Raw genomic sequence first — 18978 nt, 5'->3', positions numbered from 1 at the left:
TGTCACTTTAAGGTGGCTGGGAAGGACAAGTCACTGCCACTGACTTGGCTCTGATTAGATTTAAGATGCCAGATGAGGCCTCTGCCACAGGCTCAATGCTGACAATGTGAACAGCAGAGCGATTCCTCCCAGAATTTCTCTTTGGGGTCATCGACTGACAGTTCTAAGGTTATCGGTCAGTGTCCGGTCACCCAGATTCCCGATGGTTCGTTCAAGCCCTTTTGGATTATTTGCCTCCGGGTTCTCCTCAAGCCGATCCCCCAATCGAACGGCATACAGCCTGGGACCTTCTTAGTAGAATTGGGGGACCCAGTAAGTCACTGGGGCCCCTTAGTGGCATCAGTTGCTCCAGGCCAGGAGGGCCCAGAGTCAGGAACTCTGTGTTGCGCGCGACCCCAGGCCAGTTTGGCCATAGTGGTGGGGCCCACGCACACCCCAAAGGTGGATGCCGCACCTGGAACCCGCGAAGAACCCAGAACAACGGCCTCCGCCACAGAAATACTCCTCCCCAGCAAGCCCCGCGAGGCGCATGCCGAGGAGGAGTATTTCTGTGGCGGAGGCCGTTGTTCTGGGTTCTTCGCGGGTTCCAGGTGCGGCACCCACCTTTAGGGTGTGCGCACATCGCGGGCCCCACCACTATGGCCAAACTGGCCTGGGGTCGCGCGCAACACAGAGTTCCTGACTCCTCCAATTGGCTGCTGAGAAGAAGCGGCTCCGCCTGGATCTTCCTGGCGCCACCTGCCGCCCAGAGATGGTACTACATCCCTAGAACGCAGACTGACCCAGAGAACAATCCAAATTTACCAAATTAAGAATGAGAGCCACTTATCTCTCTCATTCTCCCACTAACTTTAGCGTAGTGCCTTTACTGAAAGTAAGGGGGCGCTACCCATAGAAATATAAAAATATTATTACTATCAATACACAATGAACCCATTTCTTTATTATCACAAAGATTTTATTTTAGTTAAAGAAAAAAATGAAAAAACAACAGTTTGACAACATTTTAATATTTATAATCCTGGAAGAAACAAAAGAATGAAAAACAAACTGAAAATTTATGCACAAAATAAACAATTACTGGGGTAGATTCAGGTACATCTTGCCCCTTTCTTACGGAGGCGCAGTGTACCGTTTTAACACTGCGCCTCCGTAAATTTATTGCGCTACGCGCGATTCACGGAGCAGTAGCTCCGTAAATTACGTGGGCGCTCCGGCAAAATGCCCGGCGTAAGCGCGCGCAATTTAAATGATCCCGTAGGGTGCGTGGATCATTTAAATTAGCCACGTTCCCGCGCCGAGCGTAGTGTGCATGCTCCGTCGGGAAACTTTCCCGACGTGCATTGCAGTAAATGACGTCGCAAGGATGTTATTTGCTTCAAAGTGAACGTGAATGGCGTCCAGCACCATTCACGATTCACTTACGCAAACAACGTAAATTTCAAATTTTGCGACGCGGGAACGACGTGTATACTTTACCATTGGCTGCCCCTGCTATAGAAGGGGCAGCCTTACGCAAAAAAACGACGTACGCAAATTGCGTACGCAGGGCTCGCATAGGGTAGTGAATCGGCGTTAGTATGCAATTTGCATACTATATGCTGACCACTACCGGAACGCCACCTAGCGGCCTGCGTAAGAATGCAGCCTAAGATATGACGGCATAAGAGCCTTATGCCACGCATATCTTAGGCTGCAGTCGGCGTATCGAGGTTCCTGAATCAGGAGCATTCGATACGCCGGAGCAAGTAAGCAATTGCGCTGCGTAACTATGGTTACGCAGACGCAATTTCTTCTTGAATCTAGGCCACTAAGTTTATTAAATATATGGCCTCCTTTACATGGGCCTACTTAAGGGTATACTCGTACATTCTCCGACAGATCTCCTCCACCATCCACACTACATTCTCTGCCAGATCTCCTCCACCATCCACACTACATTCTCCGACAGCTCTCCTCCATCATCCACACTACATTCTCCGACAGCTCTCCTCCACCATCCCCACTACATTCTCCGACAGCTCTCCTCCACCATCCACACTACATTCTCCAACATCTCTCCTCCACCATCCACACTACATTCTCCGACAGCTCTCCTCCACCATCCACACTACATTCTCCAACAGCTCTCCTCCCACCATCCACACTACATTCTCCGACAGATCTCCTCCCACCATCCACACTACATTCTCCGACAGATCTCCTCCACCATCCACACTACATTCTCCGACAGCTCTCCTCCACCATCCACACTACATTCTCAGACAGCTCTCCTCCACCATCCACATTACATTCTCCGACAGATCTCCTCCCACCATCCACACTACATTCTCCGACAGCTCTCCTCCACCATCCACACTACATTCCCCCAACAGCTCTCCTCCACCTTCCACACTACATTCTCCGACAGATCTCCTCCTACCATCCACACTACATTCTCCGACAGCTCTCCTCCCACCATCCACACTACATTCTCCGACAGCTCCCCTCCACCATCCACACTACATTCTCCGACATCTCTCCTCCACCATCCACACTACATTCTCCGACAGATCTCCTCCCACCATCCACACTACATTCTCCAACAGCTCTCCTCCACCATCCACACTACATTCTCCGACAGCTCTCCTCCACCGTCCACACTACATTCTCCAACAGCTCTCCTCCACCATCCACACTACATTCTCCGACAGCTCTCTTCCCACCATCCACACTACATTCTCCGACAGCTCTCCACCACCATCCACACTACATTCTCCGACAGCTCTCCTCCAACCATCCACACTACATTCTCCGACAGATCTCCTCCACCATCCACACTACATTCTCCGACAGCTCTCCTCCACCATCCACACTACATTCTCCGACAGCTCTCCCCCACCATCCGCACTACATTCTCCGACAGCTCTCCTCCCACCATCCACACTACATTCTCCGACAGATCTCCTCCACAATCCACACTACATTCTCCGACAGCTCTCCTCCCACCATCCACACTACATTCTCAGACAGCTCTCCTCCACCATCCACACTACATTCTCCGACAGATCTCCTCCCACCATCCACACTACATTCCCCCAACAGCTCTCCTCCACCTTCCACACTACATTCTCCGACAGCTCTCCTCCACCATCCACAGTACATTCTCCGACAGCTCTCCCCCACCATCCACACTACATTCTCCGACAGCTCTCCTCCCACCATCCACACTACATTCTCCGACAGATCTCCTCCCACCATCCACACTACATTCTCCGACAGATCTCCTCCACCATCCACACTACATTCTACGACAGCTCTCCTCCCACCATCCACACTACATTCTCCGACAGCTCTCCTCCACCATCCACACTACATTCTCCGACAGATCTCCACCATCCACACTACATTCTCCGACAGATCTCCTCCACCATCCACACTACATTCTCCAACAGATCTCCTCCACCATCCACACTACATTCTCCGACAGCTCTCCTCCCACCATCCACACTACATTCTCCGACAGCTCTCCTCCACCATCCACACTACATTCTCCGACAGCTCTCCTCCACCATCCACACTACATTCTCCGACAGCTCTCCTCCCACCATCCACACTACATTCTCCGACAGCTCTCCTCCCACCATCCACACTACATTCTCCGACAGCTCTCCTCCACCATCCACACTACATTCTCCGACAGCTCTCCTCCACCATCCACACTACATTCTCCGACAGCTCTCCTCCACCATCCACACTACATTCTCCGACAGATCTCCCCCCACCATCCACACTACATTCTCCGACAGCTCTCCTCCACCATCCACACTACATTCTCCGACAGCTCTCCTCCACCATCCACGCTACATTCTCCGACAGCTCTCCTCCCACCATCCACACTACATTCTCCAACAGATCTCCCCCCACCATCCACACTACATTCTCCGACAGATCTCCTCCACCATCCACACTACAATCTCCGACAGCTCTCCTCCACCATCCACACTACATTCTGCGACAGCTCTCCTCCACCATCCACACTACATTCTCCGACAGATCTCCTCCACCATCCACACTACATTCTCCGACAGCTCTCCTCCCACCATCCACACTACATTCTCCGACAGCTCTCCTCCACCATCCACACTACATTCTCCGACAGCTCTCCTCCACCATCCACACTACATTCTCCGACAGATCTCCTCCACCATCCACACTACATTCTCCGACCGCTCTCCTCCACCATCCACACTACATTCTCCGACAGATCTCCTCCACCATCCACACTACATTCTCCGACAGCTCTCCTCCACCATCCACACTACATTCTCCGACAGATCTCCTCCACCATCCACACTACATTCTCCGACAGATCTCCTCCACCATCCACACTACATTCTCCGACAGCTCTCCTCCACCATCCACACTACATTCTCTGACAGCTCTCCCCCACCATCCACACTACATTCTCCGACAGCTCTCCTCCCACCATCCACGCTACATTCTCCGACAGCTCTCCTCCCACCATCCACACTACATTCTCCAACAGATCTCCCCCCACCATCCACACTACATTCTCCGACAGATCTCCTCCACCATCCACACTACAATCTCCGACAGCTCTCCTCCACCATCCACACTACATTCTGCGACAGCTCTCCTCCACCATCCACACTACATTCTCCGACAGATCTCCTCCACCATCCACACTACATTCTCCGACAGCTCTCCTCCCACCATCCACACTACATTCTCCGACAGCTCTCCTCCACCATCCACACTACATTCTCCGACAGCTCTCCTCCACCATCCACACTACATTCTCCGACAGATCTCCTCCACCATCCACACTACATTCTCCGACCGCTCTCCTCCACCATCCACACTACATTCTCCGACAGATCTCCTCCACCATCCACACTACATTCTCCGACAGCTCTCCTCCACCATCCACACTACATTCTCCGACAGATCTCCTCCACCATCCACACTACATTCTCCGACAGATCTCCTCCACCATCCACACTACATTCTCCGACAGCTCTCCTCCACCATCCACACTACATTCTCTGACAGCTCTCCCCCACCATCCACACTACATTCTCCGACAGCTCTCCTCCCACCATCCACACATTGAACATGAATAAGGGTGTTCACCTGTGTAAATTCCCTGGTGTGTAATACGTTTTTATTTTTGAAGGAAATATTTGCCGCACTCTCTCAACAAGAGAAAGGACGCTCAGTAGTATGAAGTTTTTCTGGTGTTCAACAAGTTGTTTAATTTGCGATTGAAACATTTCCCACACGCTGAACATAAATGAGGACGCTCACTAGTGTGAATTCTAGGACATCTACGAAGGTCATTCTTTTCATTGAAAGGTTTCCCTCACTTTGAAGATGAATAAGGGCGGTCTCCTGTGTGAAGTTTCTGGTGTTTATTAAGTGCTCTTTTTATGGTGAAAGATTTTCCACACTCTGTACATGAATAAGGGCGCTCTCCTGTGTGAAGTTTCTGGTGTCTCAAAAGTGCTCCTTTTTGGGTGAAAGATTTCCCACACTCTGAACATGAATAAGGGCGCTCTCCTGTGTGAACTCTATTGTGTTGATTAAGGTCTCCTTTCCGAGTGAAAGATTTCCCGCACTCTGAACATGAATAAGGGCGCTCTCCTGTGTGAACTCTATTGTGTTGATCAAAGTTTCTTTTGTGAGTGAAAGATTTCCCACACTCTGAACATGAATAAGGGCATTCTCCTGTGTGAAGTTTCTGGTGTGTAAAAAGTGCTACTTTTGTGGTGAAAGATTTCCCGCACTCTGAGCATGAATGAGGACGTATATCCGTGTGACTTTTCTGATGGAAAACTAGGGCTGTTTTGTAAATGAAACTTTTCTCGCACTCTGAACACGAATAAGGACGCTCACCTGTGTGAAGTTTCTGGTGTTGCAAAAGTGTTCCTTGTGTGGTGAAAGATTTCCCGCACTCTGAACACGAATAAGGACGCACGCCCGTGTGAATTCTTTGGTGTCTCAAAAGTTTTCCTTGTCTGATGAAAGATTTCCCGCACTCTGAACACGAATAAGGGCGCTCACCTGTGTGAATTCTCTGGTGTTCAACAAGTCCTTGTTTTTGAAAAAAAGATTTCCCGCACTCTGAACATGAAAATGGACGCTCGCCTGTGTGATTTCTCTGATGTACAATAAGTTGTCTTTTATCACGAAAACATTTCCCACACTCTGAACATGCATGAAGAAACCCACCTCTGTGAACTTTCTGGTGTTTAACAAGGTTTTCTTTGTGAGCGAAAGATTTCCCGCACTCTGAGCAGGAATGAGAAAACTCACCCGTGTGAACGTTATAGTGTTTAAAAAGTGATTTTTTTGTAATGAAAGATTTCCCGCACTCCGAACAATGGAAAGGACGCTCAGCCGTGTGAATGCTCTGGTGCCTAAGAAGGTATTTGTTTTTAGTGAAAGATTTCCCGCACTCTGAACATGACAATGAACGCTCTCCTGTGTGAACCTTCTTATGGCTTGAAGAAGATGTCTGGGGATTGGATGGATCTGGTGATCTGTCAGCACTGTGAGAACTTGGATGGACCTCTGATGTCATAGTATGGGATTCCTCAGAAGGTTCCTCAGGATTGGAAGGATCTGATGATCTAACCAACCAATCAGAGGTGACTTTGGGAGAATATTGTGGAATGTCGGTATCTTCTGCCTTACAATCTGGAGATATAATAAGATGTCCCTCCGATGTATTTATATTCCCGAAACACCGTCCATCTGCTGGAAAGCAATATTTAATAGAAGTCATATCTGTTCTCATACATCTTGTATTCAGAAGTCATAGATCTGTGTGTAGCTTTCAAAACGTTCCCAGAGATCTGGCATTGGATTGGGTGCAATTATAACAGAGAACTACAAATACAAACCAGATCAATGATACAAAACACCCAAATCATACTAAGCAATAGTATTTATGTATTGATGACAAGGTTATGGTGAAGAACGGGGATGAGCTTTGTGTTCGAGTCGAACATCGTATGTTCGACGAATAACAAACGTTATGGACCGTTCGCGCAAAATTCGAGTGGCGTGTCACGGCCCATAATTCACTGCGGCATCGCAGTGCATTGCTGGCTGATGATTGGCCAAGCAACTGCACTATGACCCGCATGCTTGGCCAATCACAGCTTGCAAAAAACGGAGAGCCATAATTGGCCAAAGCCAGGGTGGCTTTGCCCAATTATGGCTCAGGGGGTTTAGTACACGCCTCCCTGGCAGCCTTGTGTAGTGTGTTGCAGTGGTTTACAGAGACAATAGAGACAGAGAGAGAGAGAGAGAGAGAGAGAGAGAGAGAGAGAGAGAGTGTCATTTATTGCAGGTAGATAGAGCAGGCAGGCTACTCAGTTAGAGTTACAGTGTGTAGAGGATATATATACATCCCAGGTGTTGTATATATATTTATACACTGTATTGAGTTTAGCTAGATCCGCTCTTCCTACTATACTGACAGGCAAGCAGGTGATTGTGCTAGCTGCAGTATTTTCAAGTGGTGTACTGTCTGTGTCCTCTGCACAGTGTGCTCCTAAAGCTACGTAAAGCTGGTGTTTCTCATATTGGAGGCCGGGATCTGCTCATATTAATACCACAGGCAGGGGATCATTCCGCAAGCACTTTCACATGGTGTACTGTCTGTGTCCTCTGCACAGTGTGCACCTAAAGCTACGTAAAGCTGGTGTTTCTCGTATTGGAGACAGGGATATGCTCATAATAATAACACAGGCAGGGATCAGCAGGTATTGTCAGTATTTGTGCAGCTATTAGTATGTCTGGAAGGAGAGGCAGAGAGTCATGAGCCAATAAAAGAGGGCAAGCAGGCTCTGCGTCTAGAGGCAACAGTGCTGGTCGTGGACACGGTGCATCCTCATCAAGCACGTGGCCGTGGGACATGCTCGAAATTTTTTCCGGCAGCTGGCCGTGTTAAGCCGCAACATGCTGAAGACTTGGTAGAGTGGATGACCAAGCCGTCCTCATCCTCTCCCCTCATCCTCTCTCACCCAGGCTCAGGGTACTTTGTCTGGCAAAGCAGCTGCCAACGTGGCCTCTTCCCTCTGCTTAATGGCATCAGTCACTCCTTCCCTAGTCTGACCATGTCCTCCTGAGGAGTCCCCCGAACTGTTTGACCACAGTGTTGGGTACATGCTGCAGGAGGATGTGCAGCGTTTTGAAGGCTCCATTGATGGTACACAGCTAGAGGAAGGCAGTAACGTGAGCCCAGAGAGAGGGGGTGCCCAAGAACAGCAAGCTGGCAGTCATGTTCCCCCAGCTGCAGCATACTGCCAGGTTTTCTACAGTGATGAGGAGGGAGGGGATGATGAGGTCACTGACTCCACGTGGGTGCCTGATAGGAGAGAGGAGGAGGAGGCACATCTCCAACGAGGCAGGATTCCCTCCAGGGGCATTCTTAATGGCAGCACACCGACTGCATCACAACGCAAAGCTCCGCATGTGCAGGGCGCTACTGTCTCTCAGTGTTATTCCAAAATTTCTTTGGTGTGGGCCTTTTTTGAGACAAGTGCATCAGATCGCACCGCTGCAATTTGCAACATTTGTCTCAATCGTACCTCGCGTGACTAAAACATCACCCGCTTGGGCACCACATGCTTGACCAGACATATGTCAACCTGCCATGCAGTTCGTTGGCAAGCGTACCTCAAAGACCCACACCAAAGAACAAAACGGACCTCTCCTTGCTCCTCATCAATTGGGATCTCCAACCCCACTATACTCTCAGTCCTCTCTGAAGCCTGCACTGATAAGACTGAAGATGTAGAATTAGGTGTATCACAGTCAAGTACTTGCGGGCAATCTACTATCGGTACACCGACGTCAGATTGTACCAGGCAAATTTCCCTGCCCCAGCTACTGCAGCGCCGAAAGAAGTTCTCTCCCAACCATCCACATGCCCAGCGGATGAATGCTAGCTTAGCTAAATTGCTAGCACTTCAACTGCTGCCTTTTCAGTTGGTAGATTCTGCCCCTTTCCGTGAGTTTGTGGAATGTGCGGTACCTCAGTGGCAAGTTCCCAAGTGGCACTTTTCTCATGGAAGGCGATTCCGGCTCTCTACCGGCAAGTGGAAGGCAATGTCCATGCCTCGCTGGACAGGGCGGTCAGTGGTAAGGTGCATATTACCGCTGACTCATGGTCCAGCAGGCATGGACAGGGACTTTACCTATCTTTCACGGCGCATTGGGTGACTCTGCTGGCAGCTGGGAAGGATGCAGGACAAGGTACAGTAGTGTTGGAGGTTGTTCAGCCACCACGCCTCCAAAATGCTACTACTGGTGATTGTGACACATCTCTCTCCTCCACCCCCTCTTCTTCTTCCTCTGTGGCCTCTTTCTGTGCTGATGTGTCTCTCGGAACCAGCGGTGCTCCGTAGGCGTTCAAGGGGCTATGCAGGTACGCAGGCAAAGAGATGCCATGCGGTGCTTGAGCTGGTGGGCTTGGGGGACAGATGCCACACTGGGGCAGAGGTTCTGTCAGCTCTGCAGGGGCAGGCTCAGAGGTGGTTGATGCCACGCCAGCTTAAGCCAGGAATGGTGGTTTGCAACAATGGTACCAACCTCCTCGCCGCCCTGCTACAGGGACAACTGACTGTTTTGCTCATGTAATTAACTTGGTGGTGCAGTGGTTCTTGGGCAGGTACCCGGGATTACAGGATGTCCTGAAGCAGGCCAGGAAACTCTGTGTGCATTTCCGACGGTCATATAATGCCAGTGCTCGGCTGGCAGACCTCCAAAAGGAATACAACCGGCCCAAGAACCGCCTAATCTGTGACATGCCTACCAGGTGGTACTCTACGTTGGCCATGCTGCAGTGGCTGCACACACAGCAGAGGGCCATCAATGAGTATCTGTGCCAATATGGCACCAGGACAGGGTCAGGGGAGCTTGGGTTTTTTCCCCCACACCGGTGGGCCTTGATCAGGGATGCATGCACTGTCCTGTCACCATTTGAGGAGGCCACGAGGATGGTGAGCAGTGACAGTGCATGCATCAGTGACACTGTCCCTCTTATCCACCTGTTGGAGCACACACTGCGTGGAATAATGGGCAGGGCCCTTGAGAAAGAACAGAGGGAGGAAGAGGAGGACTTCCTTACCTCTCAAGGCTCCCTTTATCCAGACAGTGTTCCTGCCTGCCTATCACACAGGAAGAGGGCGAGGTGGAGGATGCGGAGGAGGAGGACTGTGTCAGCATGGAGGTGGAGCCTAGCACTCAGCATCAGCAGCAGTCTTCAAGGGACCAATTACAGTCCCAAGAAACCCATGGACTTGTACGTGGCTGGGACGAGGTGGCTGCAGATCCTGTCGTCCTCAGTGACCCAGAGGACTCCGCACCAAATGCCTCAGCAAACCTACGCTGTATGGCCTTGACTGATCCTGCAAAGCCTGCGGAAGGATCCTCGTATTTGTGCTATCAAGGAGAAGGATCATTACTGGCCGGCAACCCTCCTTGATCCACGTTACAAGAGTAAGGTTGCGGACCTTATCTTGCCGGCGCAGAGTAAGCAGTAGATGAAACATCTTCGGGAGGCCTTGCAGAAAGGTCTGTGCAACGCGTTCCCAGAGACTGGGAGGTTACAAAATCCTGGTCCTGGTTCTGGACAACGTGTTGCTGAGGCTTTGGTCAGTCACAGAAGGAGCGGTGGAGAAGGTGGCCGTCTGACTGATGTGTTCAGACAATATTTTAGTCCGCAGCCCCAAGGTATGACGGGTTCCAGCAACCATCGCCAGCGTCTGTTTTACATGTTGCGGGAATACCTAGGGGCAAGATCAGACTTGAACACCTTTCCCAACGAAAATCCTCTGGCTTACTGGGTCTTGAAGATGGATCACTGGCCAGAGCTTGCACAGTATGCAATTTAGCTACTGGCCTGTCCTGCATCCAGCGTTCTTTCGGAACGCACATTCAGTGCTGCTGGAGGCTTTGTAACCGATCACAGGGTGCGCCTCTCAACCGACTCTGTTGATCTTATGACCTTCATAAAAATGAAACAGGCTTGGATCACCACCAGCTACCAAGCACCTGATGCTGATGTAACTGAATATTTTTTTTTTAAATGTTATATCCCTTTAAGACTGCCTATGCTGATTCTGAGTGGCTATCCTGTTATGCTGCTTGACTATCCTTTTCCTCCTCAATGATCATGCTGATAGTTTGTAAGAACATTTTTGGTTCTGGGCACCGCCACCAGTGGCTAAGGCCAAATTTTTCTGCCCTGGTTTAACAGGGGCGTGTAATTACAATTTTTGATGCAATACAATACTTTGCAACAGGCTCATTCCTGCACTCCAACTAGAGTATCTGTGAGGGGTTGCAGTGTTGTGGCACCACCACCAGTGCCTAAGGCCCCTGGGGCGTGTAATTACAATTCTTGATCTAATATTTCACAGCAGGGCGTTCCAGCGCCCACCAAGACTAACTGTGAGGGCTTACAGTGTTGTGGCAACACCAACACCCAGGGCCCAAATTTCTGCATTATATATGGCAGGCCCCTACTTTCAAACATCCAACTTACAAACGACTCCTGCTTGCAAACGGAAGGCGACAACAGGAAGTGAGAGAAAATCTACCCCCTAGGAAGGGAAATTCTCATCTGTAAGAGGTGTCTCCTGTCCACTGATGCTTTATCACCAATCCTTGTTTCACTAAAAAAAATTTTTTTTCCAAAAAAACATTTGTCATTGGGACAGAAAGTGAGGTGCAATCTTTTGAACAGATGCACACACACTGCAAAACAAATGTTACAGGGGTGATAACCCTTCTCTATGTTTTCAGAAAAGCTAAAAAATAGATTTTTTGGGGTGGAGCTACACTTTAAAAAAAGTACCAGTTCAAAATTACAAACAGATTCTACTTAACAACAAACCTACAGTCCCTGTCTTGTTTGCACTGCCTGTATACTGCTGTTCAAAGTATATAGGGCCAAAGGGGCTGGTAATGACCTGGGGGGAGGGGGGGAAACCCATGCTATTTTTCTCAATGATTTTCATCCATATTGCAGGGACCAGACATTACATTAAAGCCGCAAGCAGTTTTAAATGACTTTTTTCTTATAGTAATGTCATTTTGTGCAGGGACAGTTTTAAACACGTGCCACTTCACAGGCATACTAAAGACACCCACCAGGTACAATATTTAAAGAAATGTATTTATTTATTTTTCACTTTAAGCGTCATTAAAATCACTGCTCCCGAAAAAACGTCAGTTTTTAATACTTTTTTTTTGCATTGATACATGTCCCATGGGGTAAGACCCGGGCCCCCAGACCCGTTTTAGGACAATAACTTGCATATTAGCCTTTAAAATTAGCATTTTTGATTTCGAACGTTTGAGTCCCATAGACTTCAATGGGGTTCTAAGTTTGCGCGAACGTTAGGTCCGTTCAAAGTTTGTGGTGCAAACCAAACGGGGGGGGGGGGGGGGTGTTCGGCTCATCCCTAGTGAAGAATGGGACTTTCCTACACCTATTGTTTATAACTTATCTAAGATATTCTATTCATATAGTGTAGAGCAGTGGTGGGAAACTATACAATGTGCACAGCAGAGCCTAAAACATTTTGAAAGTGAATTTATTAAACTTACACCAGATCTGTGCAAGAGAAATCTCGAAATATCAAAAAATCCCAATATTTCATACACTGAAAACAATGATCAATGGCAGACTTGCCCTAAGATCAGGTTGTTTTGGGTAAGGGTACATGCTTTAATATACTCAGTAACTATATCAACATTCCTAAAAAAAGCACAAGTGGCTCTTTTAAATGGACCTGTTGATGAGATTCCCAAGCAACTGCAAACTCTTATGCAGGCTACAAGACAAGGTGGAGAAAAATGGTGAAGCTTTTGCACTTGGACCCCCTGGAGGATGTCCTGTTGGACGAAACACGTAGGGTCAGTCTTAGCGCTGAAAGCTCCATTTCTATTCCTCGATATAACACCATGTTACCACCAAAAGAGAAGAAGATACTGTAAACCATATGAAAGGTCCATCTCCATTCCTCAATATAACATCATGTTCCCAACAAATGAGGTGAAGATACTGTACACCATATATATGAGCGCTCCCGTCTCATAACTTGCTTCTGAGCATGCTCGTTTTTTTCACGTCGTTAAAGCCCACAAACGACCATTTTTTACCACGTTAAAAACGACAACTTTAGAAACGACATGAAAAATTAGAGCATGTTCTAAATTTTTAATGCCCATTTTTAACGTAGTGAAAAATGCTCTGGAGCCCACAAACTATAGTTTTTAATAACATAAAAAAAAACGTAATCTTTTACAACCCGAAAAACGGTCGTGTGTATATATACATTATACTTAGAGAAATAACATTAAAATGTGAACTGTTCCTGAATTTAGTGTTTATGACTTACTTGTGTCCTTATGTAGAGAAGATTCCTCCTGTTTACTTTCCATAATCATCTCCCCCTCCTCCATAGACTGCTGATCTCCACTCACCAACCTCTCTTCTTCTTTAACCTCAACTTTGATGTCTCTCAGTCCTTCACCCTAAACCCCGAAGATGATAGAATACATTTAGAAAAAGGAACAAGAAATTACATAGAAGAATGTCCACTCAGAGAATTATTTTCAAGTTCTTATCCGCAGTCCCATCTACCTGATCATTCTCTTTATAGTTGTGACCTTCCTGGGTGGAATCCCGGGAATACAGAGGACCTCTCTCCTCCATAGACTGCTGATCTCCACTCACCAACCTCTCTTTTTCTTCTTCCTCTTTATGCTCAACTTTGATGTCTTTCCGTTCTTCATTCTAAATTCCAGAGATGATAAAATATAAGATCTGGAAACACTGCTGCCAATAATAAGAGATGACACAGAAGAATGTCCTCTTATAGAATAATTTTTGAATTATTTTTGCCCAGTCCCATCTACCTGATCATTCTCTGTATAGTTCTGATCTTCCCGTGTAGAATCCTGGGAATACAGAGGACAACCCTCCTCCATAGACTGCTGATGTCTGGTCACCAACGTCTCTTCTTCTTCCTCTTTAATCTCAGCTTTGATGTCTTTCACTTCTTCATCCTAAACCCCAAAGATGATAGAATACATTTATACAAAAAGATGATCAGATTACATAGAATATCGTCTAATAGCTTACAATACATTTTAGGTCTACATGCTCAGTTCCATCTACCTGATGATGGTGGGGGATGGTGTGACCTTCCTGTGTGGAATCCCGGGAATACAGAGGACCTCTCTCCTCCATAGACTGCTGATCTCCACTCATCGACATCTCTTCTTCTTCCTCTTTAATCTCAACTTTGATGTCTTTCCGTTCTTCATTCTAAATGCCAGAGATGATAAAATATAACATCTGGAAACACTGCACTAAGAAATTACTGTAGCGCCTGTGTACTTTCAGTCCAGGTGCTATGTTAAATTTAGAGGGGGATGAGAGAGTTACTTTGCTCTTATCCGGTTAATTTATGTAAATTGGGTCTCTGCCAGGCTGGGCTGTCCTGTGGTTTCATTCTGTGTTCCAGAGGTGCTTTTCCACCTTGGGGTGACAGATGGCGCCGGAGGGGTCCAGGCCAGAGCGCCTTCTTACCAGCAGCCAATCAGAGGGGTTTTTCCCTCGCGGGGCATGCTGGGGGAGGGTAGATCTTGAGCAGACGCCATTTTGTAGGGTCTCTATCTTTTCCTGGTTCTGGGTGCGGCACCCACCTTTAGGGTGTGTGCACATCACGGACCCCGGCGATATGGCCTACCAGGCCGGGGCGCACGTGCTACGATATGTCCTTGGTTCCGGGACCATGTTGGCCCGGAGCAACTGAAGCTATGGCGGGGCCCCAGTGATCTACTGTGTTCCCAAATTTCTGCGGAAGATCCCAAGCGAGTTGTGCTGTTCGGTGGGGAGTCAGTCTGAGGAGAGCCCGGAGGCAGGCAATCCAACAGGGCCTAGACAATCCATCGGGGATCAAGGTGACCGGACATTGGGAGTTTGTCTTTTGGCAACCTGTCAGTCGGTGACCTGCAAACTAAAAGCTACCTGAGGGAGATTCAGGCACCATTATTATTGAGAAGGACTCACTTCACTAACTGCGTTCTAGAGCAAAGGGCCTGTGGCAGAGGTTCTACTCCTATCTTCATTTCTATCAAGTCTGTGGCAGAAAATTGTTCCTTCTCAAGGTTTCCGAGTGATACCCTGGCTGCCAGGTCGGTGTGAGAGGCCTGTCCAGGTACACTATACCCACTCCGACTGGAGTGGCGACGAAGTAAAAGTGCCGCTGGAAGCAGGACTGCTTCTGTGTTGTTCAGGCCTGAATCTGAAATTCTCCTTTTCACCCATCTTTCTCTATCTACCTCAAGTTCATTGTTGCCGTGTTGGGCAAGAATAAAAGCACAGAAAACGACACCCTGCTGTTTGGACATTTCGTCATTGCTCTCATCATTACCCCTAGACGCTCACAAAGGTAACACGCCATTCCTATTCTATCCAGCGACTCCTTCAGGGGTGAGCGCTACATTACATAGAATAATGTCCAGAATTATTTTTGAGTTCTTTTTGCCCAGTCCCATCTACCTGATTATTATCTGTATAGTTGGCATCTTCCCGTGTAGAATTCTGGGAATGCAGAGGACAACCCTCCTCCATAGACTGCTGATCTCCACTCACCAACATCTCTTCTTTCTCTTTAACCTCAACTTTGATGTCTTTCACTTCTTCACCCTAAACCCCAAAGATGATAGAATACATTTATAAAAAAAATAAAAAAAAACAAGAGATTACATAGAATGTCAACTCATAGCTTAGAATACATTTTTTAAGGTCTACATGCTCAGTCCCACCTACCTGATGATGGTGGGGGATGGTGTGATCTTCCTGTGTGGAATCCCGGGAATACAAAGGACGGGGACATCTCTCTGTTGGGTTCTTCCCATTACTGGATCCATCTATAGGAAACACACACACTGACTGAATACATTGTTTCTATGTGTTTATCAGATGATGGGGGATCTAGGTGGAGCCTCCGTACTGCTCTCTCCTTTACAATAAAGTCTCCTCTTACCCGGGGATGTGAGGGGCGGCTGATTCTCCATCATGACGTCCTTGTAGAGATCCTTGTGTCCTTCTAAATATTCCCACTCCTCCATGGAGAAATAGACAGTGACACCTTATAGGAACCTGACACACATAATGAAACAGCCTTGTATCTGGTCTATAAACCATAACAGACATCACAGTGACTATGGAGGAAGAGGACGGACATGACGGGAGTTACTGGGTGTAAATATAAAATAATATCTTATTACCTCGTCTACGGCTAGTTCCAGCAATGTCTCCTCTCTACTTCCCTTCAACTCGTCTTTTACCGGGAACTCCCAATTTATACTCCTATATCACTTCCTGTCTTGATCCTACATCACTTCCTGTCTTGATCCTACATCACTTCCTGTCTGTGTGTTCCAAGTGAGATCGCCACCTTGTGTTGAATATAAATACTGCAGTATACGTTATGTTTCATCATTGTCCCCGCTGCCTCCTGGTCCATTCCTCTATTATGTTACATCCATGATTACACATGTAGATTATATCTCAGATACAATCCAGACAATAATAAAATATAAACTATTTTTTTTTCCAAATATAAATCCTTATTAATTCTTTTCAGGAATGAACAGGGCCAGCATACTATAGCAGTATTACTGAATACGTGGTCATAGCCTCCTAAAAATAATAAACATGTATTTACAAAAGGTATATAGCATAGGTTAGACTGTACATATAACAACTCAAAACAAAAGTATCCCCCTGTCTCACTGCTACAGTAGCCTGGATTTCCTAATTCTCATCATCTTATTGTAGCGCCCTGCTCCTGATGAACAGGCGCTGCTTTAAATTTAGTGGGGGTCTGAGCTGTTATTTGGCTCAGACCAGATTGATAAAGGGGAATTTATCCTCTGTTCTAGCTGTGGCTATGCTGGGAGTATCCACCATTGATCGCCTGGGGGTGTTATTACCACCCCAGGCCAAGGGTGGCAGCAGCTAGTTCATTGTCCATTAAGTGTCCCCCTCGGCAGCGAATCAGTGGGAGGGGTTGCCCGCTGTGCATGCTGGGGAGGGGTACTTAAGGGACAGACGCCATTGGTGTGCAGGATTCGTCCGTTCGCGCCTCGTGGCCCGCCTGGCGCATTGTGAATCCTAGTTTAGGGGCCACATCGGACCGGCGGGCTGGGGCTTTGTCTGGTGGGCCCAGTAGTCAGACTGGGGCCCATACTGCTGAGGTGATTCTGCCCTGGCCGTCCTGCGGGAGGAAGCCACTTGATGAAGGCTAACAAGGGGAGGAGGTATCCCGGTAAGGACTATGCAAGAGGCTGGTACCTTAGGAGAAGGCCCTGGAAGATTCATCGAAGGACGCATCGTACACCGAGGGGAAAACCTAAAGAGATCCGGGTGCTGAATCCTGTGGCAGAGGATTCCGGGTCAAGAAAGGAAGGTCTGTGGCAGAGACTGTACATTGTTTCGTGTGCCATCCCGGCTGCTAGGCCAGTGAGAGTGACCTATCCGGGTGAGCAATACCCACTCTGGCTAGAGTGGCGACGAGAACTGTTTTCCTTCTTGTGACTGTGCACCTGAACCTACCTACCCTTCCATCCCTCACTCCTCTTTTTTTTTCTACTAAAGTTCTCCCAAATAAATCCAAGAGAAAAGAGGTGCATTGTGTGGACATTGAAATTCTTCGGACTCTTTCACCCTGGACAGCGAGAATAGAGGCAACATGCCACCCAAAATATAACCTGCAGCTCCTGCGGGGGTAGTGCTACATTATATAACAAAACACCCCTGCTTCATTCCTTGTACTTTAACTAAAAACAAATAACAAAAAAACAAAAATTATTAAAGCTAAAACGGATTTGGAGAGGGGGAAGGGAAAGAGGGGGAGAGGTTCGAAGATGGCGCCTGTATATACTGTATATACTAATGCCGTCTACACCACATATCCACTGCGTCCCGTAGCCTAAATTCATATCAGTGCTTTATGGCCCTAGGAGGGATTGGCCCTCTTCGGAGTTAATAAACAGATTCCAGAGGGTCCATGTCTTTTTATATACCTCCTGTCTGTCCGTCGCCGTCAATATCAAGTCCTCCATCCTTCTGATACCTTTCACCTTCCTCAGCCACAATGCTGTGGTCGGTGGATTCAACAGTGGGCATGTTGGAGCACAGAGACAGTAGCTCTCAGATTAGACATGAAGTTGTGGTCCACTGGTTGCTAGCCACTGATCTAAAGCTTGGTGTAGTGAGGGAGTGCCCCCCCCCCATTGTTGCGCCCTGGACGGCTTCCCCTACTTCTCACCCCTTCTTCCGGGTCTGCCCTTGCCGGTTCTGTTCTCCCACTGTCTGGCTGCCATATCGTTCCCTTTTCACTTGTTCTTAGCAATAGCATGTTCTCCCCTTCACCCTATGTGTGCATAACCGGCCCTGTTCTTTGCTATTAGCCACGTACCACCATGCACCCCTTTGTGGTAACTTCAGACCAGATGTTTGAACAGTTAACAACTTTACTGGACACACTTCAACATTACAGTCCAAGCTGTAACAACAGTCCCACTCTAACTAACTAGTCCCAGGCTACCCAGAGCATACCTTCCCAGGTAATAGTCCATGGTCTGGAAGTATCCTAAAAACAAAATGTGTTTTCTGTTCATCCACCGGATACTTCTATGTCTCTTCTGTCGGATGAGTTGGTACTGCAGAGAAACTTTATTTGAAGTGAAGCTAAAATAGATTGGGATGGTCTAGAAAGACATCTATTGTCTCTAATGCAAGAGTTTTTTGTGTACAACAGCGGGACTCAGACTATATGTGCAGTTCCAGACCAAAGGGATCCTGGCCAGATTGAAGTTATAACGGGAGGGTCCCTGGAAACCAGAAGCTCTTGGAAAGTATGAGCCAGAAAATAA

General features: G+C 47.8%; 1 protein-coding gene across 1 annotated transcript in view; it reads right to left on the bottom strand.

Moving 5' to 3' along the window:
- LOC120910030 (zinc finger protein 436-like) overlaps positions 1-15733 on the bottom strand; it is a 30413-nt gene extending 14680 nt beyond the window's left edge. The window contains exons 1-2 of the mRNA XM_040321878.1: positions 15596-15733; positions 13945-14094 (exon numbers count right to left, since the gene is read on the bottom strand). Coding sequence (XP_040177812.1) covers positions 13945-14094; positions 15596-15694 — 249 coding nt within the window. The 5' untranslated portion in view covers positions 15695-15733. The remainder of the gene's footprint in view (positions 1-13944; positions 14095-15595) is intronic.
- Positions 15734-18978: the final 3245 nt, after the last annotated feature.

This window comes from Rana temporaria, chromosome 8 (genome assembly GCF_905171775.1).
Source record: "Rana temporaria chromosome 8, aRanTem1.1, whole genome shotgun sequence".
NCBI classification, from domain to species: domain Eukaryota; kingdom Metazoa; phylum Chordata; class Amphibia; order Anura; family Ranidae; genus Rana; species Rana temporaria.
The sequence above is the reverse complement of the archived record's forward strand: the minus strand, read 5'-3'. Positions and strand labels throughout refer to the sequence as shown.